The 25,020-nt window shown below is 45.4% G+C and overlaps 1 protein-coding gene across 5 annotated transcripts in view; it reads left to right on the top strand.

Moving 5' to 3' along the window:
- The window catches only part of LOC135546543 (protein c-ets-1-B), a 42,834-nt gene that overhangs the window by 12,428 nt on the left and 5,386 nt on the right, over positions 1-25,020 (top strand). For 4 of the 5 annotated variants that reach the window (XM_064975053.1, XM_064975052.1, XM_064975050.1 and 1 more), the window contains 5 exons: positions 13,748-13,867; positions 14,554-14,754; positions 15,262-15,339; positions 15,482-15,727; positions 17,098-17,358. In XM_064975053.1, the coding sequence (XP_064831125.1) occupies positions 13,748-13,867; positions 14,554-14,754; positions 15,262-15,339; positions 15,482-15,727; positions 17,098-17,358 (906 nt within the window). Of the gene's footprint in view, positions 1-6,019; positions 6,091-13,747; positions 13,868-14,553; positions 14,755-15,261; positions 15,340-15,481; positions 15,728-17,097; positions 17,359-25,020 lie in introns of those variants that run through there. The other variant, XM_064975055.1, reaches the window with a different exon arrangement.

Raw genomic sequence — 25,020 nt, 5'->3', positions numbered from 1 at the left:
TGCAACATGTATCAGTGGAGGTGATAAGTATTTCCCTATGATAAAGCCATCATGTAGGCCAACGGGACATAATGTCCTCGTCCTATCGCATCCCAATAATCGTTGTGTATGCATGAACAAGACAACAGGTTTCGATAAATGTTTGTGGTTCCAGACAGTTGTGTTGGATAAAATAATGGACAAGGGAAAATGCATGTTTTACATTACTCTTATGTAATTTAGGTTACAGTACATTATGCTTGGTTCATAACCTACTCCTAACCTACAAAATGAATGATATCCCCCGTTTACATAGTTGTATTTCTTAATCTTCTACCTCATGTTCAGTAGACATGATGCAGGGACTATTCTGTCTATACCGGTCTAAAGCTCTGTATCACAAGGCTAGACTGTAGGCTGCTGCAGCTGCTGAACCCTGCACTAGACTGACAATCATATTTCAGAGGAAGAAGAGTTAATTTATGAGGAGACATGATTCAACTATTTTACCTGTATGAATACTTACTTCAGCTAGGGTAAATAACACAAGACTAAAGCAATCAGTGTGACATTGTGCATAAGCGTGTTAAAAATATTTATTTTAATTTGACAGTTGACACATTTCCTCATTCATAAAAAGTTTGTTAATTTGAACACATGATTATTTATGGAGGTTTACAGTAGCCTTGTGCCTGTTGTGTATGCCTTTGGTATAATAGTAAAGAAAAAAAAAACATCTGTCCAAATGATTTCCCTCTAGAGAGTAAGCCTTCTCTTTCATCCTGAGATCATGCCTCTCTGGGCACCGGCTATCACAGTCCCATCTCCTCTCCCAATCACAGCCCATCTAACGGCCTCTCCCAGTCTCCCTCCCTGGCCACCCAGAGTTGCCCCAACCCCAGCACAGGGGTGGGGGTGTGTGTGTGTGTGTGTATGTGTCATATCAGGCATGCTGCTCTGTCTGCATGGGAGACCACGCCCAGTCATCAGTATTCCCCCTCTCCTTTCCCCCTCTCATCTCCTCCTTGTGCTGAGTGGTTTAGCTGGCGTCTCCAGAGAGAACCAGAGGCAGACGGTGGTGATGAGTGTGCAGGCCTAAGGGCTGGATATCCTGCCTGCTGCCCGTAAGGCCAGGTTGCACTAGGCTGTGGCATGGAGACAAGCCCACACAACCCAGTGTTTGTGTCCGTATTTAGATCCTTGTGATTTAATTCCCCTCAACGTGACTCTGTTCTTTTACACAGAGAATCAGGCTGATTTCACTTTTTCTTCCTTCATTGATAGGTCTGACTGGGCTTTAGTAGCTAACATCAGGCTAATAATCAGACACGTTTTTAGCTTCAGAAGTGTGCCAGCTGTTAATGTGGCAAAAGCTTGAGACGTCATGGAAACATAATACATACACTACACCGTAACCCGATACGCTGAAAAAAAGGGAGAATGTGTAATGACTCCTTGAGGTGAAGCACTGGTGATGTGTTCACCACTTTAATTCAGATTACACCTGCAGAAGGTGCGCACACACACAAACATCCAAACACAGGAATGGTAACACACTCATATAAAAAAAGTTGCTGACAGCTGCAGTGGGGTTGCCAAAACATACTGCTATCTTGCAAAGCCATTTCGCAATGCTAGCTCCCTCTTCCTCTGCCGACCATGTGTGCTGGGGTCAGGCTGTAGCTGCCAAGACTCTCTACATCAGACATACACATTCCGTCTACTCCTTCCCAGTTTCCATGTAGCTAGCTTCTCTCACTGCAAATAGGACAGTAGACCAATGGCCCACTGATGAACTGAACCCTACCTGCTCTTTTTGATCCAAAGAGGAAATTGCAATGTTCCTTGTGGCTGGTTTATACTAGAACAGCACTTTGTCTGTGAATGGTGGAAAGGGTTAAGTGAGCTATAGAGTGATGCCACTTAGGCAGAGGATTTGGTTAGTAACATTTACACTAAGAAACAGGTCTAACTTTTTTTTCTGTCTCTTTTTCTCTCTATGCATACACACACACACACACACACACACACACACACACACACACACACACACACACACACACACACACACACACACACACACACACACACACACACACACACACACACACACACACACACACACACACACACACACAGCAAGACAATAGGATTAAGTGGTTGGAGTACATCTCATTGACTTGTTTATTTTTCTATCTTTGTGAAGGTGTAGTGAGTGTCAGTTTACTGAAGCTTTTTTTTCACTCTATCCCACTGAGGTAATTATTTTTAAGTGCCTACAGGCTGTGGTGGAGGTTAGGGGTGATCCAAAACAAAGCTGTTTATATTCCACAAAGCAGGTTCCTGAGTTACAGTAGTGGTACTGACATAGTAGATTCTTCATTCCTACACACAAGTCAGATTCTTTGGGATTCCAAAAAGTAGTGCCAATGATATATTGGGAAATGCAAGTGAAAGTTTTCCTCATGCAAGTGAACACTTGGCAATAAAGTGCTGCTATATTGAATTAGATATCAGCTCAGTATAACGTAGAGCATGGTGCAGTAGCTGATTACCCCATGTATCAAGTAGCCATAACAAAACTAGAAAGCTATGGAGTGGAGCTGCCAAGGCTTAGATAAGTCCGATTTCTTCTCAAGATGGAGGGTGTCGGATTGCAAAATAACGGCCTCTTTTTCTGATTTCAAAAGAATGTAGCTTATGGCTTCTTTACAGTGCTGTACTTACACTACTCCTACCATCCTGTATAAGAACATGTGCTGTCCTGTACTGACTGAGTCCTCCCTGCATAGTCTAAGATCCCACTCTCTCTGTTCGTCAGGTCTGCAGGTCAGGGTTATTGACTGAGAGGAATGTGTGCGGCAGGCAGGACTGCTCGGTCGCAGTCTCCCTTTTATCTGATTAAGGCGCTGCTTGTCTTAACTGGCACGCTGCACTACCGGGCCGGGCGGCTGCACTCAGAACCCCTTATGCCACCACACACCCTAGCCACACACAGCCAGCCAGGGCCCTCAATGGGCCAGGAGCCAGAGGCGCGACCCATCTCTCCCCGGGTAGGTGCCTGTTGGCATGGTGAGGTGTGTTTTCCTCCTGGGCATGGTGGCTGGAATAAGCGTGTGTCGGCTGAAGGCTGGTTTGACGGTGTCAGCGCTCCTTCAGTAGTGGGGTACAAAATGCTAAATGTGCCCGTGTTTGATCCCGCCTGGCCACTTGGCAGCTGTGCAAACAGCGGTGGGGCGATTCAGCCTCCTCTGATGTGGGCTGCTGCTTCTGGACCCAACAGAACAAACACATTTGCTCAGGTCCATTTCACTTTGCTGAGTCAAATAATGGCCAACCAGGATGTTAGATCAAGAGCACTTTTTGGTGCCTGGTATTTGGTGCTGTGCCCATAGTATTTAGACAGTGTTTACCTAAACAATGTCTCTATGATGCCAGGCTGCCATTGTGCCCAGTGCACATTGGATGCCCAGTCTCCTGAATGGGACACAGTCTAATTTTATGCAGAGCAGACGTTGGTAGAATGGTTGTCTATGAGGAGAAGTACTTTACTACTGGTCACAATGACCCAGTGTCTCTGCTGTGAATGGGCTGTGATGTCACCCTATAATATCATTAAATGGGATCTCCTCCTCCCTCCTCAACCTTCGTTCATTCATCTCTTTGACCGTGGTCTTCCCCTGTTAATCTGTGAAATGTTATCATGAATGGGCAATATCGGGATGACTGCACGCATTAATTTAGCCTTTTAGAGTTTAGTCATATAAAATAGGAGTGCTACCTTGTGGATACATCAGTGTACTAAATAGTAAGCATATGTGGAGAGCGAGGGAGCAAGAAAGGCATTTGAAGGTGTGACATACTGTAAGATGTGCTGAAGCTTAGGTATGTATGGAATCTAGTTGAAAAATGTAATTTGGTTGTATAACGGTATGTGAACTTCTTGAAAGATAATTTCTTTTGACCGTGTCAGAAACATCAGAGAAGATGAATCTCTTGGAGTGTAGCCTTCACCAATAAGCCTTCTCGAGACTGCAACCAAAACAAAGAAACAGCACGTCTCTGAGTTTTACATCCTCCCTCCTCTCATTCCTCCTCTCCTCCTCTCCCCCTCTCCCTCCTCTTTTCCATCCTCTCTGTGGGCCACATGAGCATCTCTCAGTCTAACGTCACCTCAGGCCTTGATGTGGCGTCGGCATCTCTCATCCCAGCCGTCTGCCAGTCTCTGCTAATCACTGAGTCACAGCACCAGCCACACCACCGCGTGCCACCGGCTGCCTCCTGCCGCCACAGGCCCTTCCTTTCCCCATTACTCCACATTACTGGACTGACTGGGAGAGGTGACTGGGAACTGACTAGTGGTGGTCCACGCTGCCTCACCAAACCATGGCCAAACACCTCCCACGTATCCCACCATTCCCTGTGCGTGGCACTACATGTATTTCTGTCCCTATATTGCTGTTTTACAGTTCCTCATCAGGAGGTTGTTTGCCCAGAGTAAGAATACTTTGCCTGGTATACACATCAATCTGGTGTCCTCCGAGGCCAGCCCGGTCTTTTGTTTACGGCCGGCGGCCCAGATTTTCCTCTTTCCTTTTTGTATGCATTTTCTGTTTTCTGCAGACCACCTGTTTTTGGAGTCAGCATGAGTGCTGCTTTTGTAATCAGGCTAGTAGTGAACGTCCCATGAGCCACAGCTTGCGCTTTAATGTATGTCAACCCTACTATATCAGAGGGGTATTGACAAGCAGGTCTGCTCTACTTAGCAGGGAACAATAAGGAAAGCTGTGGTGGGGGAGGAGAGTTCTATGATGTAGGTGAGGCTCTGTGGCACTCTCATGTCGAGTCGGGCCTCAGTGACACAGGCACAGTCAAATCGGAGGCGCATGTGCCCTTACCTTGCTCTGCTCTGGACCCCAAGGAGGGGAGGTTGGGGCCAGGGCTGTGGTTGGTTGAGAGTTGGGTGTTTGGAACTGCTGGATGCCTTCGCTTGGCCTGGCTCCTTCTCTCTCTTTCTTCATATCTGCATATTTGGGATGGAGTGAGTGGCCTGGCCTGGCAATCTCCAGACTGAGTGTTGCTAACGACAATTAATGTGGGCGTCTGGAGGAGGCCCAAGGGTCCGTCCTAATGAGAACTTGACAGTGTTCACTTCCATCACTACAGAGCTGCTGGGACACAGTCCACTGGCAGTTTCTCATAAAACCACATGAAGAGGTCTCTCTACGTGCTCCTATCCTCAGAGCTCAGAGCTCAGACTCCAGTATGGTTTTTTGGGGGAACTTCTTAGGAAGAAATGACAAATAGTGAGTAAATGATGACATTTATTTAGATAGACTGATTGCTTGCGTTATGTTTACTCACGTCAAGAGGAACACAATGTTAAGTTCAGTCATTCTTTGACGGTGTGAGTCACATCTACTCAATGTTTTGGATGAGTCTGTGCGTGTGAGTGTTTGCACGCTCGCGTGCATGTGTCCCATGAGTTGCTGTTGTCCATCTGTTACACATCATTTGATCAGCACACACACAGCTATTTCATTTTTTTTTTCAAGTGTTGCATTGCGTCAAAAAACACCTACATTGAGATAGAGGTGAAAAGTAAGTAGATGTTTGATATGTTTTACAAATATATGATTGTTTGCCTCTCACTCAAACATCAATTTCAATTCTAAAACATCACTGTTCCATCGAAAATAGAGATTAATTAATGTATTTGAACTCCAACCGTTTTCTAAGGGGCCACAGTCATTCTCTGACTCATTAGAGGCACACAAGAAAGCTGTGGGAAGCACATTAGTGATTGTTAAACACAAGAGGAATGTATGGCACGCAACATGAAAACAATGTGGTCTAGAGGGAATTTATTTATCCACTGTCCATCTGTCGCCCATGCTCTAGAATGAGCAGAGCACATTGAGCTCTATGATGTAGAACTATATCCATATAGTGTTTGTGTGCGTAGAGTGTCACAAACAGAACTGTGGAATGAATGAATATTCTGTTAATGTGACGGCTTCCCTCTACTTTCAGGCGGTAACGCTTCCCGCCACATTACAGAACAGTGCCAGGAAACTGTTGCAGTTTGGGCTGAAAACGGGACATGGCATGGTGGGTTTGTTAGAAGAATGCAAGCGAGCAAGTAAACTGTTTGTCAGATATGTCGTGTGTTTGATTTAATGCCTAAACAGTTCCCTCCGAGCATCCCCTGTGTGTTTACAACTGGGCTGGGGCCAGGGAAAGCTGCTAAATGCCGCTAAGCTCACACCACCTGCTCTGCTCTCTGGCATGGTAGTCTAACAGCTCGCCAGAGCCCTGCTAACTCACAAAGAACACGGAGCAGCCTTTTGCTGCTTTTTTCCCATGTTTTTTTGTCTTGGGTAGATTGAAGTGTTCTGAAATTTGCTGTAGTCGTTTTTCATAGGGAGCTGGGGCATTGCAAAATGTGTATGTATTTTTGCAGAGTGAGACATTTTGCAACCCAGTCGTCATTTCTACTTTGAAGACGTATAAAACCATCTGCTCTGTCTCTATGTTTGAAGTATTGAGTGTATGATTGTGAGTAGCAAGACATGTAGGCGGCTGGCATGGATGGTGAGCATGAGCCATTAGTAAGAGCTTTGTCTCTGTTTTTCCCCCTCTGCAGTAAGCAGGGAATTTCCACCAGCTTTCAAGAGAAAAACTCTGCATCCACCAGGCATAGCCTTGGATCAATTGAAAAATGCAGCTAATATCATCACACATGAACTGAGACTGGTAAACAATATGGACGAGTTAATGTACTTACCACACATCAGAAGCTAGAATTTCAAACATAGAGAAGAGAGAGAAATAGAGAAGAGAAGCTGTGGGGGCATTAGTCTCTGTTCGCCTCAGACCCTGGAGAGCTGTGTGTTTTGTATTGTAAAGAGAGAGAGGCATACTGTAGTTACAGGTCTGGTCAACAGTAGTAGTAGTTACAGGTCTGGTCAACAGTAGTAGTAGTTACAGGTCTGGTCAACAGTAGTAGTAGTAGTTACAGGTCTGGTCAACAGTAGTAGTAGTAGTTACAGGTCTGGTCAACAGTAGTAGTAGTTACAGGTCTGGTCAACAGTAGTAGTAGTTACAGGTCTGGTCAACAGTAGTAGTAGTAGTTACAGGTCTGGTCAACAGTAGTAGTAGTAGTTACAGGTCTGGTCAACAGTAGTAGTAGTTACAGGTCTGGTCAACAGTAGTAGTAGTTACAGGTCTGGTCAACAGTAGTAGTAGTAGTTACAGGTCTGGTCAACAGTAGTAGTAGTAGTTACAGGTCTGGTCAACAGTAGTAGTAGTAGTTACAGGTCTGGTCAACAGTAGTAGTAGTAGTTACAGGTCTGGTCAACAGTAGTAGTAGTAGTAGTAGTAGTTACAGGTCTGGTCAACAGTAGTAGTAGTAGTAGTTACAGGTCTGGTCAACAGTAGTAGTAGTAGTAGTTACAGGTCTGGTCAACAGTAGTAGTTACAGGTCTGGTCAACAGTAGTAGTAGTAGTTACAGGTCTGGTCAACAGTAGTAGTAGTAGTTACAGGTCTGGTCAACAGTAGTAGTAGTAGTTACAGGTCTGGTCAACAGTAGTAGTAGTAGTTACAGGTCTGGTCAACAGTAGTAGTAGTAGTTACAGGTCTGGTCAACAGTAGTAGTAGTAGTTACAGGTCTGGTCAACAGTAGTAGTAGTAGTTACAGGTCTGGTCAACAGTAGTAGTAGTAGTAGTTACAGGTCTGGTCAACAGTAGTAGTAGTAGTAGTTACAGGTCTGGTCAACAGTAGTAGTAGTAGTAGTTACAGGTCTGGTCAACAGTAGTAGTAGTAGTTACAGGTCTGGTCAACAGTAGTAGTAGTAGTTACAGGTCTGGTCAACAGTAGTAGTAGTAGTTAAAGGTCTGGTCAACAGTAGTAGTAGTAGTAGTTACAGGTCTGGTCAACAGTAGTAGTAGTAGTTACAGGTCTGGTCAACAGTAGTAGTAGTAGTTACAGGTCTGGTCAACAGTAGTAGTAGTAGTTACAGGTCTGGTCAACAGTAGTAGTAGTAGTTACAGCCCTGGAGGCTGAGCACCACAGGTTTGTGAAGGGAGTGGGCAGACAGTGGTGGAGCCCTAAGAATAGCTGCAGTGTTCCAACAGTGAGGGATGGATGGATGGTGAGATAGCCCCAACCATGTGACCTCAGTGCAGCGCCTGGGCTGGCCCTCATCTGGCCCTGGCCCATGGTCGGTCCTGCTGTAACGCAACTACTCTGCCTGCCCGGCAGCTTCCTCTAGCGAGTGCCGAGTGGCCTCTTCTATTACTGTCTCTGGCCTTCACATGGGAATCCAAATAGCAGTAGAACAAGCAGTCCTCTCAGGACATAGACTGCCCTCTGAACCCCCACCCCCTCAACTTCATTCCCCTGCTGAATGGTCTCTCTTTATGTCAGCAGGGTTTATCACCCTTCGCTCTCAGACTGGGACTGATAGGAATCCCCATCAAAGCTCTCTCAGATAGCGGTGTCACCTCTGGACATGGGGTCCCTGAGTGATTAGGACCCCCTGGTGGTACCCACCACGCTGCCTAATAACCTATATTAGCCGTGGAGGGATATTTTCCATAAAGGGGTTAACCGGGGTTGGCCCTGAAATGACCGACCCGCTCAACCCACAACTAACCTCTCTCTTTCTTTCTGGGAAGTGACACCTTAGCCTCAGGAAGTGGACCCTCTCGCATACTTAAATACAGCCTCACAGTGCTGCAGAGAGAGAGAAAGAGAGGTGTATTGTCAGCCACGGATGTTAATCTCACAACGGACTGAAATAAATCAGCCCTTTATGGCTTTAAAAGCATTTCACTGCTGAAATATTTGACAGTCCACTGAATAGCCCCATAGACATTCTACCCACTTTGATCGCACACCCACTGTCTTTCTCTCTCACACACACACAGTGACAGACCCAAATGGACATGCACACATTCATACACACTCAGTCTAGGTCTATTTATAACTACATGATAGCACAGTGTCTCTTTATCCCATTTTGTGGGTGGAAGTTGCCTGCTCCATGCATATCGAGACAGCGTTGTAGCAGGGGGTTTATGAATGAACGCAGCAGTCTCAGCCAGAGACAGCATCGTAGCAGGGTGTTTATGAATGAACGCAGCAGTCTCAGCCAGAGACAGCATCGTAGCAGGGTGTTTATGAATGAACGCAGCAGTCTCAGCCAGAGACAGCATCGTAGCAGGGTGTTTATGAATGAACGCAGCAGTCTCAGCCAGAGACAGCATCGTAGCAGGGTGTTTATGAATGAACGCAGCAGTCTCAGCCAGAGACAGCATCGTAGCAGGGTGTTTATGAATGAACGCAGCAGTCTCAGCCAGAGACAGCATCGTAGCAGGGTGTTTATGAATGAACGCAGCAGTCTCAGCCAGAGACAGCATCGTAGCAGGGTGTTTATGAATGAACGCAGCAGTCTCAGCCAGAGACAGCATCGTAGCAGGGTGTTTATGAATGAACGCAGCAGTCTCAGCCAGAGACAGCATCGTAGCAGGGTGTTTATGAATGAACGCAGCAGTCTCAGCCAGAGACAGCATCGTAGCAGGGTGTTTATGAATGAACGCAGCAGTCTCAGCCAGAGACAGCATCGTAGCAGGGTGTTTATGAATGAACGCAGCAGTCTCAGCCAGAGACAGCATCGTAGCAGGGTGTTTATGAATGAACGCAGCAGTCTCAGCCAGAGACAGCATCGTAGCAGGGTGTTTATGAATGAACGCAGCAGTCTCAGCCAGAGACAGCATCGTAGCAGGGTGTTTATGAATGAACGCAGCAGTCTCAGCCAGAGACAGCATCGTAGCAGGGTGTTTATGAATGAACGCAGCAGTCTCAGCCAGAGACAGCATTGTAGCAGGGTGTTTATGAATGAACGCAGCAGTCTCAGCCAGAGACAGCATCGTAGCAGGGTGTTTATGAATGAACGCAGCAGTCTCAGCCAGAGACAGCATCGTAGCAGGGTGTTTATGAATGAACGCAGCAGTCTCAGCCAGAGACAGCATCGTAGCAGGGTGTTTATGAATGAACGCAGCAGTCTCAGCCAGAGACAGCATCGTAGCAGGGTGTTTATGAATGAACGCAGCAGTCTCAGCCAGAGACAGCATCGTAGCAGGGTGTTTATGAATGAACGCAGCAGTCTCAGCCAGAGACAGCATCGTAGCAGGGTGTTTATGAATGAACGCAGCAGTCTCAGCCAGAGACAGCATCGTAGCAGGGTGTTTATGAATGAACGCAGCAGTCTCAGCCAGAGACAGCATCGTAGCAGGGTGTTTATGAATGAACGCAGCAGACTCAGCCAGAGACAGCATCGTAGCAGGGTGTTTATGAATGAACGCAGCAGTCTCAGCCAGAGGCAAGGAGGAGAGGCAAGGAGGAGAGGCAAGGAGGGGAGGCAAGGAGGGGAGGCAAGGAGGAGAGGCAAGGAGGAGAGGCAAGGAGGGGAGGCAAGGAGGGGAGGCAAGGAGGGGAGGCAAGGAGGAGAGGCAAGGAGGAGAGGCAAGGAGGGGAGGCAAGGAGGAGGCACCGTTCCAGACACTGAGAGTGTGTGAGAGCAGAGGGAGCACTTTGAGGCCTGTGATCAACTCACATTACTGCTCAATGACTCATCCTTCCAGTCTCCCTGCACTCCCCTCACCCACCCTACCCCATCCGCCTTGGTCTGCCGCACCCCAGCCCCACCACGGTTCCTTAGGGCCATGGCCCTGGCCACAAAATCCCAATTTCACGCCCTCGCTCCGGCGCACAGGCGAAGAAGGCTGCTAATTTGGTTCACGTGTGCCTCCCTCCTCCTCCTGTTCCCCACTGCTAACAGACCTGGGGGCCAGAGGTGTGGACTGGAACCTTTTGTCTGCAGGGAAGGTTAAGTGGGGGAAGGGCGATGGTTATTCCGGCACGCACAGCATCCATTCAGTAGGTGTCTCTCGGGACAGATATCATAGTGGCACTCCGTACACCAACCACTCACTGACATTACTCACAGGATGACACCAGAGCAGTGGCTGTCAATATATTTTACAGTATATCTACAGCACATCTCTCTCCCAATGTCTGTCATTGATTATATAGTCCCATTTTACATACCACTTCTAATTCAAATTGGAATGATCCGTATGTTCTCTTAATTGGCAGGCAATAAAACGATTTACCACAAGCCACATGCAGACACGGTCCTTCCTTTCTCCACTCTGTAATCTAAGTTGTGGGTGTCATAGATCACCAACCTTACCCTCCTTCTGTCATAATCACACCCCATATTAAACCCAATCACACTGTCAGGCCACTAAATGGATGGGTCTTATCCTATGATAGACTACCACTCTGTGTTAGAGGTGGCTGGCGGATGCTTATTACCACTCAGTGATAGTGACCTGCTCTGCCCAGCCTGCCATAATGGGACTCCCAGGCATGGAAACCATATCAGGAAATCATATTTTAGCAGAGACTCTAGACCCAAGCCAGCCTCCCCAGTTAATGGATGGACAGTACATTAGCTATCTTACTGAGAACTGCATAGGCTGTTTAGAGAGGGAGTGAGCACCATTCTCAGTATACTGTATGAAACGTAATCACTTGTAATGTGTTAAACAGAATCATATTCAGTTCAGACTATAGGAGCTTCATGCACCAGGAAATATCATGTTGAAGTTAAAACATGAATGTTATGCAGTACAGACACACGCACATTGGTTAAGTACAGACACGCACATTGGTTAAGTACAGACACACGCACATTGGTTAAGTACAGACACACACACATTGGTTAAGTACAGACACACGCACATTGGTTAAGTACAGACACACGCACATTGGTTAAGTACAGACACACACACATTGGTTAATTCATAACTAGGACACCTGTCTTTTCTAGGTTTTTAAAACCGCCTGTTTCAGCTGGTGGGCATCTGAATGATCTGAAGCCCCACCTGCTCACCCAGAGGGAGCTATGTGTGTCTTTGAGTTGGTTTGAAAGTGCAGACAAATTCCGCTCGATCCATCTAAAATAAAATGCAACATTCCCTCAGTCTTTGCCTTAGAAAGCTCTCAAAGCCCAGGCACAGTCTGACTCTGAGCATGCTCCATCTCATCTCAGACTGCGACCGCTCTCCGCTAGTGCTATCTAACACCACATAGTTACTCAACAACCAGCCGCCTTGGTGAAGACGGTCAAGATGACCGTGCAGTCAGGGACATGGTGTACGCTATACAGTCAGGTCTTGTTTTATTTTAATTTCAGAATGCTTTCAGAATCGGAGCCTGTTTTGCTGTGTGATGTCGAGGGCCTTGTCTGACAAAAGCCTCTTCAGTCTTTTGCAATATGATACTAAAATAGCTTGATACTGTAGAAACATGTAACCTAGCCAACAGAGTGGATACTCTAATATGCAGTATAATCAGGTCTTCCAAATGGAGAGAGAGGGAGCATGGAGGCCTAATCCAATCACACACCGGCAGTGTTACGGTTCGCCTCCATTTGGGCACTCTGCATAATGTGGCCTGTCAGCTTCCAGCAGTTAGACAGAGAGAGAGCCTTGGGTTCCAGTCAGGCAGTGTTGGGTTACAGTTCCACAGCCCAAAGAGGAGAGATGGCTGTTGGGCATTCCATACGAAGTCGGGAACATTGACGAGCATTGGAAACACGCATGAACTGCACATCCTCAAGGCCTCCCCTTCGCTGGGCTGGCAGATCAAACCAGGGCAGAGATGCCAGAACATCTGTGGCGTTGAGAGACAGCAGAGTGGTGACAAAACATTTCCAATCTCCCTCCGGGCCTGCTTGTGATCTGGTAGTTTACCTCACACGGCGAGGGGTGATAGAGACAGAGTGACATACAGCCGTGGTAATCATTTATGCCTTTCTTTGTTATGAAATGCGATGTGGGGATTTCTATATTTATTCACAGTAGATTGTCTGTCTCTCTGTCTGTCTGTCTGTCTGTTTGTCTCTCTCTCTCTCTCTCTCTCTTTTCATGTCTTTGTTTTTTTCAGACCGTTGCCGTCTGGATCCAAGTAGAGTTTTAGCACTCTAGTCTAGCTCTCCTGCCCTGGGGGCTTTCCCTCTCCCCCTCCCTCCATCCACCCCTCTGTAATCTGGTAGAGTTGAATTAGATCAGTGCGAGTCATCAGGCACTGTTTAAAGCCATCAAAGAGTGCTCTGTCTCCTGCTGTGGGCCCACTGGCTGTGAGGGAAGAACAGTGAGACTGTGTGTCTAGGACCCCAGAGACACCCCTCACCCTCCATACACCCCCTCGACCCCCTCTAGCCTGGCAGGGCTCAGGGTGACATCATCACCTCGTCCCTAACCCCTGACCCTTGCCGTTTGACCACCGTGGTGTCGGGGTGAAACCCTCTGTGTGTCAAGGGAGGACATAGTTAGGAGGTCACAGTGGCCACTGATAGGTATTAACCCCACCTTGTGAGTCCCACCCAGGGTGTGACCAGGTCAGTGAGAATGGCCTCTGAAAGCCCTTCTACCTTGTCCATGTGTGAGTCATTCATGTATTATATGGCCAAACAAACAACCCTTCCCTTTGAGGCACTGTGACAACAAGGAGAGTGGAAGCTGGAGCATGTGTTGTTTGTGTACACACGTATCTGACCAATGTGTTTGCGGCAGCTATCTTATAATATAATTGATTCTCTCCCAAGTTGATACACTGTCTGTCTGGACAGTGTGTGTGTGTGGCCCTGTGCTCTGTCTCTGACTGCTAGTCTCCCTCTCCTGTGTGACTGACAGATCTGGAGTGTGGAGACGTGCCCCTGCTCACTCCAGGGAGTAAAGAGATGATGTCGCAGGCTCTGAAGGACACGTTCAGCGGCTTCACAAAGGAACAGCAACGACTGGCTATTCCCAAAGGTATGGCACTTAAACAAGGGATTACTTTCTCTTTTTGTGTCTTTCTCTCTATTTCTCTTTCTCTCCCTCTGTTTCTTGTTCTACCTCTCACTTTACATGTATATTTTTAGATTAACCACTGTGACATGTTTCCATATACACACTCAAAACCTAAACCCCTCCTCTCAGTATGACTAAAGATAGCTTAGTGGTGACATTATATTCAAAATGACAGATTGAGTGTACTGGTTGTCAGACAGACTGTAGGAATCAGAGAAAGCCAGGGTAGAGAGACAGACAAAAATGATTCATTATGGTTCCTCGTTTGAGGCATACCACAGAGCTCATCATTTTGGTATTAGCAGGTCTATATTGGGATTCCCCAGTCCAGCCCTCCCAGGCAGTCTGCAAGTAGCTGGGGTTTCACTGACAGTCTATTGTTGCTGTCACCACGTATCTGCACCACTTCTCCTCTTACTTCTAATAGCAACAGCAGGTCTAAAATCATGACCCACTGAAACTGCTAATGAAAATGAATGTGCTCGTGAAATGGCTCTGTGGCCTGATAATACATCATCTCTAGTTCAGGGGAGTGTAGATTAAACCAGATGAGTGGAGTGGAGGTATTTTGTGACCATGTATATGACTGTGACCTCGGGTAGCACTTCAGTGACATGTCCCTCCCTCTCCCCCCATGTCCCTCTCAGACCCCAGGCAGTGGACAGAGTGCCACGTGGGAGAGTGGCTGACGTGGACGGTGAACGAGTTCAGCCTGAAGAGTGTGGACTTCCACAAGTTCTGTATGAACGGGGCCAGTCTGTGTGCTTTGGGGAAGGAACGCTTCCTGGATCTAGCGCCTGACTTTGTGGGCGACATTCTCTGGGAACATCTAGAGATGCTTCAGAAAGGTAGACCCAGGCTGTAGCATGATTGTACTACAGTACCCATAATGCTCTGTACAACATATCAATCAGCGTTGGGCTCAATTCGAATTGTCGTCCTTTAATATTCAGAAATGTGAAAACTTTATATAAATACTTTTCAGTTTATTGAGAAGTAATAAATGCCTTTGATATATTATTAAATTGTGATTTCTCTTTACGTCCTGAATTGACTACCTTCAATGAAAAATTGAGCCCAACCCGGGTATCAATCACAAGCCTCAGTCACATTAGCTGTAGTGTGTATTGAAGCACAGCATTGTCTATCTTTGTGCAAAACAATTTCAAGTGTTAGCGCTGTTTGCGTTTACATGGTAATCTGAGACGAAGAGGAAGACCTCCCTTTCCTCCTGGTCCTCCTGATATTTAATCAGCTAGGCCCAACCATACTGGATGCAGTGTCTTTATGGCTATTATACGATACATGAAATCAATGACGGGGTCAGTGACAGTTGATATCTATTTTTCATGAAGAAGACACAAAGCATTTCCCTGTCAACGGCCTGACCTCTACCTTCCAGGAGTCCCACTATACCTCAGACTACTTTGTCAGTAAGTATCACTGAGGGGACTACATCCTATGTACTGTAAATAAACTGGCTTTAATCCCTCTCTATCTTTCTCTCCTCCTCCCTTTCTCTCTCCCCCTCCCTCTCTCTCTCCTCATCCGCCGCCTCCTCCTGTATTTCTCCAGGCTATGGCGTTGAACATGCCCAGTGCGTTCCTCCCTCTGAATACTCCGAGCCGGGCTTCATCACAGAGTCCTACCAGACCCTTCACCCAATCAGCTCAGAGGACCTGCTGTCACTCAAGTACGAAAGTGAATACCCCAACGTCATCCTCCGGGACATGCCCCTCAACCCACTTCAGGGGGACTACTTCTCCGTCAAACAGGAGGTGGTCTCCCCCGACAACATGTGTGTGGGCCGCATCAGCAGAGGTGAGGGGTTACACACAAGATAGTGAAGGAAATGGTTGGAAATCAAGGTTTAGTGTAGTGTGGCTGTTACAGCGGCTCTATTTTAAGTGCCCTATCTCAAAGAGGGACAACTTGGGTAACTTGGGGCCAATACTTGAGTAGGCCTTTAGTCCATGTCTCAGTTCTGCATAAGACTGAGACTCTGATTCAATCTGATTCAATCCATACAGTATGATTCTATGATAGATATGATTTGTGTGAGTCTTGAGGTCTAGCTAATTGTGTTGGGTTCGTGAACATCACTGTGTGTGTGTGATTTTGCTGATGTTCTCCAGTCTTGCCCTGCCACATCACTGCATGTACCAGGATAGTAGAAAGGAGGCCCTATAGCTGGCTTGTGGATCAAGCAAACTCACCTCGAGGAGAAAATAAATTGTTTGTGTCAAGAGTGAGAAGTGAATAAAGCCACACGGTTCATTAGAGCTGTCTGTCCCTATAGCTTTCATGTAAAACAGCTCAAGCGAAGTAACCTTAAAAAACAACCACATTTTTTTTCTCTCTCTCAACTTTCTCATCTCTGTTTCTCACATCTCAACCTTGAGGTTGTTCTCAGCAAGCAAGGACAGAGAGTGACAGAGTGTCAGAGAGCGTGGGTTTTCTTTCTCATGAACCGCTCTGTTTACTTTATCACATGCACATCTGGTTGCTTTCCCACTGATCGTTTGGAGAAGAATTAACAGTGTGGTTTACATGGATACCAATAAAGCTGGGATTTTCTTCTCAAATCCCCCAGCTGAACAAATGAATAAGGGGTATCAGGGATTTTACTGTACATAGGACCAATTCAGTAGACTGACTGGGCATTCGCCTGCAAGGTATGTCCAGGCCTCGTACATAATAAATCCCAGGGTTTTTGGCAGCACATTGTGCTTTCTCAATGTGGGAAAGTATTTGTGGCACCACCGAAAACCACACGTGGCTTCAATTTGTGCAATTGAAGATTTCAGCATCAGACGAGGCACTGGATTATCTTTCATTCTTTAATAGCTCTCAGTTGAAATGCTCCTCTTATCTTTGCTGAGGCCAGAAATAGCACTTCAATTTGTATTGATCTTCTTCCAATTAGACAAAATCAAATGCCAGTTGCGTATGCTAAACTGAGGTGTGAAATGAAGGGGCCAAGACCATACATTGCGTCATACAGAACAAAGAAGCTCAGTGAGAGTGTAATTTACTGCCAATGTCTAATGTGTATTCCTGCTATAAATATTGTCAAATCGTAATGTCCCTGCTCAAAAATATTTACTTTCAGACAATTATATTATCATTCACTCTCACACTATGAGAAAATACAACTAACAGCTTCTGCTCTCCCCCTCTATGTCTCTCAGGTAAGCTGGGAGGCCAGGACTCGTTTGAGAGCATTGAGAGCTTTGAAAGCTGTGACCGTCTGACCCAGTCCTGGAGCAGCCAGTCTTCCTTCAACAGTCTGCAGCGCGTCCCATCCTACGACAACTTTGACTCTGAGGACTACCCCAACGCCCTACACGGACACAAGCCCAAGGGAACCTTCAAGGACTACGTCAGGGAGCGCTCAGACCTAAGCAAGGACAAACCTGTCATCCCCGCCGCAGCACTCGCAGGATACACAGGTCAGACGAAATGAATAAATAAATGATGTCATCAATAAATCCATCAATCAAATGTATTAATAAAGCCCTTTTACGTCAGCAGATGTCACAAAGTGCTTATGCCAGAAACCCAGCTTAAAACCCCAAACAACAAGCAATGCAAATGTAGAAGCACAGTGGCTAGAAAAAACTCTCTAGAAAGGCAGAAATCTAGGAAGAAACCTAGAGAGGAACCTGGCTCTGAGGGGTAGCCAGTCCTCGTCTGGCTGTACTGAGTAGAGAGGAACCTGGCTCTGAGGGGTGGCCAGTCCTCTTCTGGCTGTGCCAGGTTGAGATTATAAGAGTACATGGCCATTGAGGCCAGGTTGTTCTTCAAGATGATCAAATGTTTATAGATGACCAGCAGGATCAAATAATAATCACAGTGGTTGTAGAGGGTGCAAAAGGTCAGCACATCACGAGTAAATGTCAGTTGGCTTTTCATAGCCATAGCATTCAGAGGTCAAGACAGCAGGTGCAGTAGAGCGCGAGATAGAGGGAGAGTCGAAAACAGCATGTCAGCGACAAGGTAGCACGTCCACTGAACAGACTATTGCAGTATAGATACTGGGGGCTGAGATGGGGGGGTTTGGGGGACACTGTGGCCCTGGCTGACGATACCCTCAGATAGGGCCAACCAGGCAGGATATACCTCCACCCACTTTGCCAAAGCAACAGACCACCAACATACTACCCTGAGACAAGGCTGAGTATAGCCCACGAAGATCTCCTGCACCGCACAACCCCGTGGGGGAGCAATACCGGAAGATCACGTCAGTGACACAACCCACTCATGTCGAGTAGAGCAAAAAAAGCCTGGCACGATGTGACGCACATATCCTAGGGACGGCATGGCGTAGCACTAGTAAGCTAGTGGCTCAACCCCCATAATAGGGTTAGAGGCAGAGAATCCCAGTGGAGAGAGGGGAGCCGGCCAGGCAGAGACAGCAAGGGTGGTTCGTCATTCCAGTGCCTTGCCGTTCACCTTCGCACCCCTGGGCCAGACTACACTCAATCATAGTAGGACCTACTGAAGAGATGACTCTTCAGTAAAGACTTAAAGGTTGAGACCGTGTCTGCGTCTCCTACATGGATAGGCAGACCATTCCATGAAAATTGAGCTCTAAGCTCTGCCTCCAGCTGTTTGCTTCAAAATTTTAGGGACATTGAGGAGGCCTGTGTCTTGTGACCATAGCGTAACGTGTAGGTATGTATGTATAGCAGGACCAAGTCGGAGAGATGGGTAGGAGCAAGTCCATGTACTGCTTTGTAGGTTAGCAGTAAAACATTGAAATCAGCCCAAGCCTCAACAGGATGGCTAGCACTGGAGTAATATGATACACATTTTTGTCAAGATTCTAGCAACCGTATTTACCACTAACTGAAGTTTATTTAGTTCTTTATCCAGGTAGCCGGAGAGTAGAGCATTGCAGTAGTCTAATCTAGAAGTGACAAATATATGAATTAGCTTTTCTGCATAATTTTTGTACAAAAAGTTTCAGATTTTTGCAATGTTACGAAGATGGGGAAAAACCTCCCTTTGAAATATTCTTTATTATGTTCCTCAAAAGAGAGAGCAGGGTCCAGAGTAACACCGAGGTCCTTCACAGCTTTATTTGAGACGACTGTACAATCATCAATATTAATTGTCAGATCAAACAGCAGATATCTTTGTTTCTTGGGATCTTGATCTAGCATCTCTGTTTTGTCCAAGTTTAAAAGTAAAACATTTGCTGACACACAGGTTTCCAGGGTAGGCCATTTTTCGGCTTCACCATGTTTCATCGAAATGTACAGCTGTGTGTCGTCCTCATAGCAGTGAAAGTTAACATTGTGTTTTTGAATGACATCACCAAGAGGCAGAATATATAGTGAACAAGTGGTCCTAAAACGGAACCAGAGGACAAATCATCCACAGAGATTAATTGATATCTTTCCGACAGATAAGATCTAAACCAAGGAAGAACTTTTCCGTGTAGACCAATTAGGGTTTCCAATCTCTCCAAAAGAATATGTTGATCGATGTTGTCAAAAGCAGGTCTAGGAGCACGAGGACAGATGCAGAGCCTCGGTCTGATGCCATTTAAAGGTAATTTACCACCTTCACGAGTGTAGTCTTCGTGTTTTGATGGGGTCTACAGCTAGAGTGTAACGTTTTGTATACATGAAGACAGCTTTTAAATTTTGGGGGGGAGGGGAATGGGAGATTCAATTTAGGCCAATTATTTTTTACATTTCCCAGGTCAAGGCTCGGCTTTTTCAAGAGAGGTGTCATTACTGCCTTGGTTAGTGAGTGTGGTACACATCCGGAGGACAGGGAGACGTTTATTATGTTCAACATAGGAGGGCCAAGCACAGGAAGTATCTCTTTCAGTAGTCTAGTTGGAATAGGGTCCAGTATGCAGCTGGAAGGTTTAGAGGCCATGACTATTTGTGTGAATGTGTCAACAGATTCAGCATTAAAAAACTTGAGTATCCCCAGTGATCCTATGTCCTGGCAGTTCTGTGCAGATTCAGGACAACTGAGGTTTGGAGAAATACACAGATTCAAAGAGGAGTCCCTAATTTTCTTTCTAATGATCATTATCTTTTTGTCGAAGAAGTTAATGAATTCATCACTGCTGAAGTAAAGTAAAAGCAATCCTCTCTTTGGGAATGCTGCTTTTTAATTAGCTTTGCGACAGTATAAAAAGTACATTTTGGATTGTTCTTACTCTCCTCAATTAGGTTGGAAAAATAGGCTGGTCGAGCAGCAGTGAGGGCACTTTGATATTGCACGGTACTGTCTCTTCAAGCTAGTCGGAAGACTTACAGTTTGGTGGAGCACCATTTCCATTCTAATTTTCTGGAATCTTGCATAAGGGCTTGGGTATTTTATGTATACCAGGGAGCTAATTTCTTTTGACAAATTATTTTAGGGGTGAGACTGCATCTGGGGTGTAGTGCAAGGTTAAATTTAGATCCTCAGTTAGGTGGTTAACTGATTTTGTACACCACCAACGTCCTTGGGTAGGTGGAGGGAGTCTGGAAGGACATCTATGAATTTTTGGGTTGTCCGAGAATTTATAGCGCAGATTTTGACAATCCTTGGTTGGGGTCTGAGCAGATTATTAGTTGCCATTGCAAACTTAATAAAATGGTGGTACGATAGTCACGGATTATAAGAAAAAAACATTTAGATCCACAATATTTATTCCACGGGACAAAACTAGATCCAGGTTATGACTGTTGCAATGCGTAGGACCGGGGAGATGTTGGACAAAACCCACTGAGTCGATGATGGCTCTGAAAGACTTTTGGAGTGGGTCTGTGAACTTTTCCATGTGAATATTGAAATCACCAAAAAATTTAATATTATCTGCCATGACTACAAGGTCCGATAGGAATTCAGGGAACTCAGAGAGAAAATCTGTGTACGGCCCAGGAGGTCTGTAAATGGTAGCTATAAAAAGTGATTGAGTAGGCTGCATAGATTTCATAACTAGATGCTCCAAAAAATTAAAACACTATTTGATTTATTTTTGTTGTTGAAATTTGCTGTCGTAAATGTTAGCAACACCTCCGTCTTTGCGCAATGCGCTGTGGATATGGTCACTAGTGTAACCAGGAGGAGGGGCCTCATTTAACAAAGTAAATTCATCAGGCTTGAGCCACGTTTCAGTCAGGCCAATCACATCAAGGTTATGATCAGTGATTAGTTAATTGACTATGACTGCCTTGGAAGTGAGGGATCTAACATTAAGTAGCCCTATTTTAAGATGTGTGATATCACAATCTCATTCAATAATGACAGGCATGGAGGAGTTCTTTATTTCAGTGAGGTTGCTAAGGCAAACACCTCCATGTTTAGTTTTGCCAAACCTAGATCGAGGCACATGGATGGTCTCAGTGGGGATAGCTGAGTTGACTACACTGACTGTGCAAGTGGCAGACTCCCCTAAGCTGTCAGGCTGGGTAGCAGCCTGCTGCCTGGCCTGCACCCTATCTCATTGTGAAGCTAGAGGAGTTAGCGCCCTCTCTCTATATTGATAGATAAGATGACTAAATGCAGGTTACAGTTTGAAAAATGTGCGATCAACTACAATAGGCATGGCCAAACGTTCATCCCTCTTACTTCTTACAGGCTTATTTATGCCATCCAACTGGGCCCTATGTTACATGTTTGCCAGGCAGTTGCAGCAGTTGTACATATTGTAGGTGTACCTCAATGTGACTGGGTCTCCGTAACTGTCAGCACAGCTTCTGGCTGAGAGCGTTTTATATACACTCTTCTATATCAGCCTCTGTGGCACTGCAGGCCCAGAGTCATTACAGGAAACACTCTCAGCCTCTTCCCTTTCTTCTCTCCATCTCGCGTTGTCTTGCACTTCTGACTTTTCATCTGCACCGTTTTATCTGTGGCCGCATCTCAACCTATTTTCCAGGTCGTCTTGGCAACCCGGGTGCAAACACGAAACGATACCTGCCCTGTGCACTTAACACTTGAGTAGATTTCTGTTCATCTGTTATAGCTCCTTTCTACCTGATGAAAAAACTACTCTTTCTTCTATTTAAACAGAAAGAAACACATTTTAGAAGTAAAAAGAAAGATCCAAGGTCTGGCACATTTCTATTTTAGTATTCCTTTTATGAGGTTTTCAGTTCATTGCTACTTAAATCCCTATCCACCATTTGACATTTTGGAACCTATACAGAAAAATCACATGATTTCATGTGAAATAATTTGAAAATGTGTTTTTGGAATACTTCACGTGTGAACACGTGAAATCCATGTGGTCTTTCGGTAAGGGAGGAGAATTCTCCATGTTTCAAAGTAGAGCACATATACCGCATATATACAGTGCATTCAGAAATTATTCAGACCCCTTGACCTTTTCCACATTTTGTTACGTTACAGCCTTATTCTAAAATGGATAAAATAATTTTTTTCCCCACATGAATCTACACACAATAACCCATAATGACAAAGCGAGAATAGGTTTTTAGAAATTTTTGCGCATTTATTACAAATTGTATTTTTGCAACTTGATTGGAGTCCACCTGTGGTAAATTCAATTGATTGGACATGATTTGGAAAGGCACACACACCTGTCTATATAAAGGTCCCACAGTTGACAGTGCATGTCAAAGCATAAACCAAACAATGAGGTTGAAGGAAATTGTCCGCAGAGCTCTGAGACAGGATTGTGTCGAGGCACAGATCTGGGGAAGGGTACCAAAACATTTCTGCAGCATTGAAGGTCCCCAAGAACACAGTGGCCTCCATCATTCTTAAATGGAAGACGTTTGGAACCACCAAGACTTTCTAGAGCTTGCCGCCCGGGCCAACCTGAGCAATTAGGGGAGAATGAGCTCCAGTGTTCCTCTGTGGAGATGGGAGAACCTTCCAGAAGGACAACCATCTCTGCAGCACTCCACCAATCAGGCCTTTATAATAGAATGGCCAGACAGAAGCCACAACTCAGTAAAAGGCACATGACAGCCTGCTTGGTGTTTGCCAAAAGGCACATAAAGGACTCTGACCATGAGAAACAAGATTCTCTAGTCTGATGAAACCAAGATTGAACTCTTTGGCCTGAATGCCAAGCGTCACGTCTGGAGGAAACCTGGCACCATCCCTATGGTGAAGCATGGTGGTGGCAGCATCATGCTGTGGGGATGTTTTTCAGCGGCAGGGACTGGGAGACTAGTCAGGACTGAGGAAAAGAGCAAAGTACAGAGAGATCCTTGATGAAATCCTGCTCCAGAACGCTCTGGACTTCAGACTGGGGCAAAGGTTCCCCTTTCAACAGGACAATGACGCTAAGCACACAGCCAAGACAACACAGGAGGGGCTTCAGGACATGTCTCTGAATGTCCTTGAGTGGCCCAGACAGAGCCCGGACTTGAACCCAATCAAACTTCTCTGGAAAGACCTGAAAATAGCTGTGCTACAACACTCCCCATCCAACCTGACAGAGCTTGAGAGGATCTGCAGAGAAGAATGTGAGAAACTCCCCAAATACAGATGTGCCAAGTTTGTAGCGTAACACCCAAGAAGAATCGAGGCTGTAATCGCTGCCAAAGGTGCTTCAACAAAGTACTGAGTAAAGGGTCTGAATTCTTATGTAAATGTCATATTTCAGGGTTTTTTTGTAATACATTTGCAAACAAATCCTAAAACCTGTTTTTGATTGGTTGTATTGTGTGTAGATTGATGAGGAAAAACAACGATTTCATCCATTTTAGAATAAGGCTGTAACGTAACAAAATGTGGAAGAAGTCAAGGGGTCTGAATACTTTCCTAATGAACTGTACATCTATGGAGACTGAGAAGCAATTTAAGGGAAACAGTCTCTCAATAACTTTAATGCACTTGAAAGTCTAGTCCTTTGGGGACTTTCTCCCCTCTGTGTTAAATTGCAGTCACAAGGTCGTTAGTAGGGAAGAAGGGAAATGCCAGAACACACGTCACTAACTTCAGATTGCATAAGGCATTGCCCACAATTGGCATCTCAAGGTCATTTCTGATCTGCAAGGTTGTCTGTACTACTCAATTATGTAAATTACCTAATTTATGCATTCATCTTTTGATGATAAGATAAAGTGAAAGATAGATATAAACAATTGGCATGCCCTCATTGAAGCCTTTGACATTAGTAATATAATGCCAGTTTGTGGTAAAGATGTAGAATCTTAATTTGATCCACCCTGTTGAAGGAGAACTTTCCTGAAATGGTTTTAAAAGGCTTCTGAAGTTTGTAATTTCCACTTAGAAATTTCAGACTTGATTTTCCCTAATGAAAAATCTATCATCCCCTACAAAAATGTCCTTTAATTATAATCCACATAATAATTCACATTTCCTGTTACTGCAGGATTATTTTCCTGCTGTAGTAAACTGACTCAAATTAAGATCCTACATCTGTAGGTTATTTGCTACATGTTATCATTCATACATTTAATTCACAAAGTAATTCACTTCCCTATGTGTACAATGATGTAGCATTAGATACAAAGCTACCGTAGACTCATGTTCAGAGGCTAATGCATGTTCACATATTTTCATTGGAGTCGGGATACTTTCTCAGAGCTTTTAGTCATGCAGAACTAAAGAGAAGAAAATAAACATAAGACTTCAATATGCTTATGTCTAGCTGGCAACAACCATTTTTATTAACGGTTAGCACCCTGTATCCAGTCCTGCAGCCAAGAGAAAGATCACCCCCATTAGGCCCCCAAGCAACACACGCATTTTCTTACTATGTGATAATAGAGAGAATCTGCCCCCCAAAAAAGAGTAAGATGTGTATGTACAGTAGTATCTCAAATAGCTGTTGATGAAAACGTGTTTTGGCTTCCTGTCCCAGTAGCTGGGCACTGACAGGCACACACACGGTTCTCTGTCACACACAGTGATGAGTTGGTGTGATAAAGAAGGTGTGAGATAAGTGAGGCTCAGTCAGTCGTCAACTCAGAGGTTGACTGTGTTTCTCATCACCAATCACACTTCTGTCAGCTCTTGGGATGCAGCAGGCAGTCAGCCACAGTGCCTTGGACAATTACAGCCTACTCCTCCTATCTCTCTCTCTCTCTCTCTCTCTCTCTCTCTCTCTCTCTCTCTCTCTCTCTCTCTCTCTCTCTCTCTCTCAATTCAATTCAAAG

This window comes from Oncorhynchus masou, chromosome 9 (assembly GCF_036934945.1).
Source record: "Oncorhynchus masou masou isolate Uvic2021 chromosome 9, UVic_Omas_1.1, whole genome shotgun sequence".
Classification (NCBI taxonomy): domain Eukaryota; kingdom Metazoa; phylum Chordata; class Actinopteri; order Salmoniformes; family Salmonidae; genus Oncorhynchus; species Oncorhynchus masou.
Note: the sequence above shows the minus strand (reverse complement) of the source record. Positions and strands in the feature narration are given on the sequence as shown.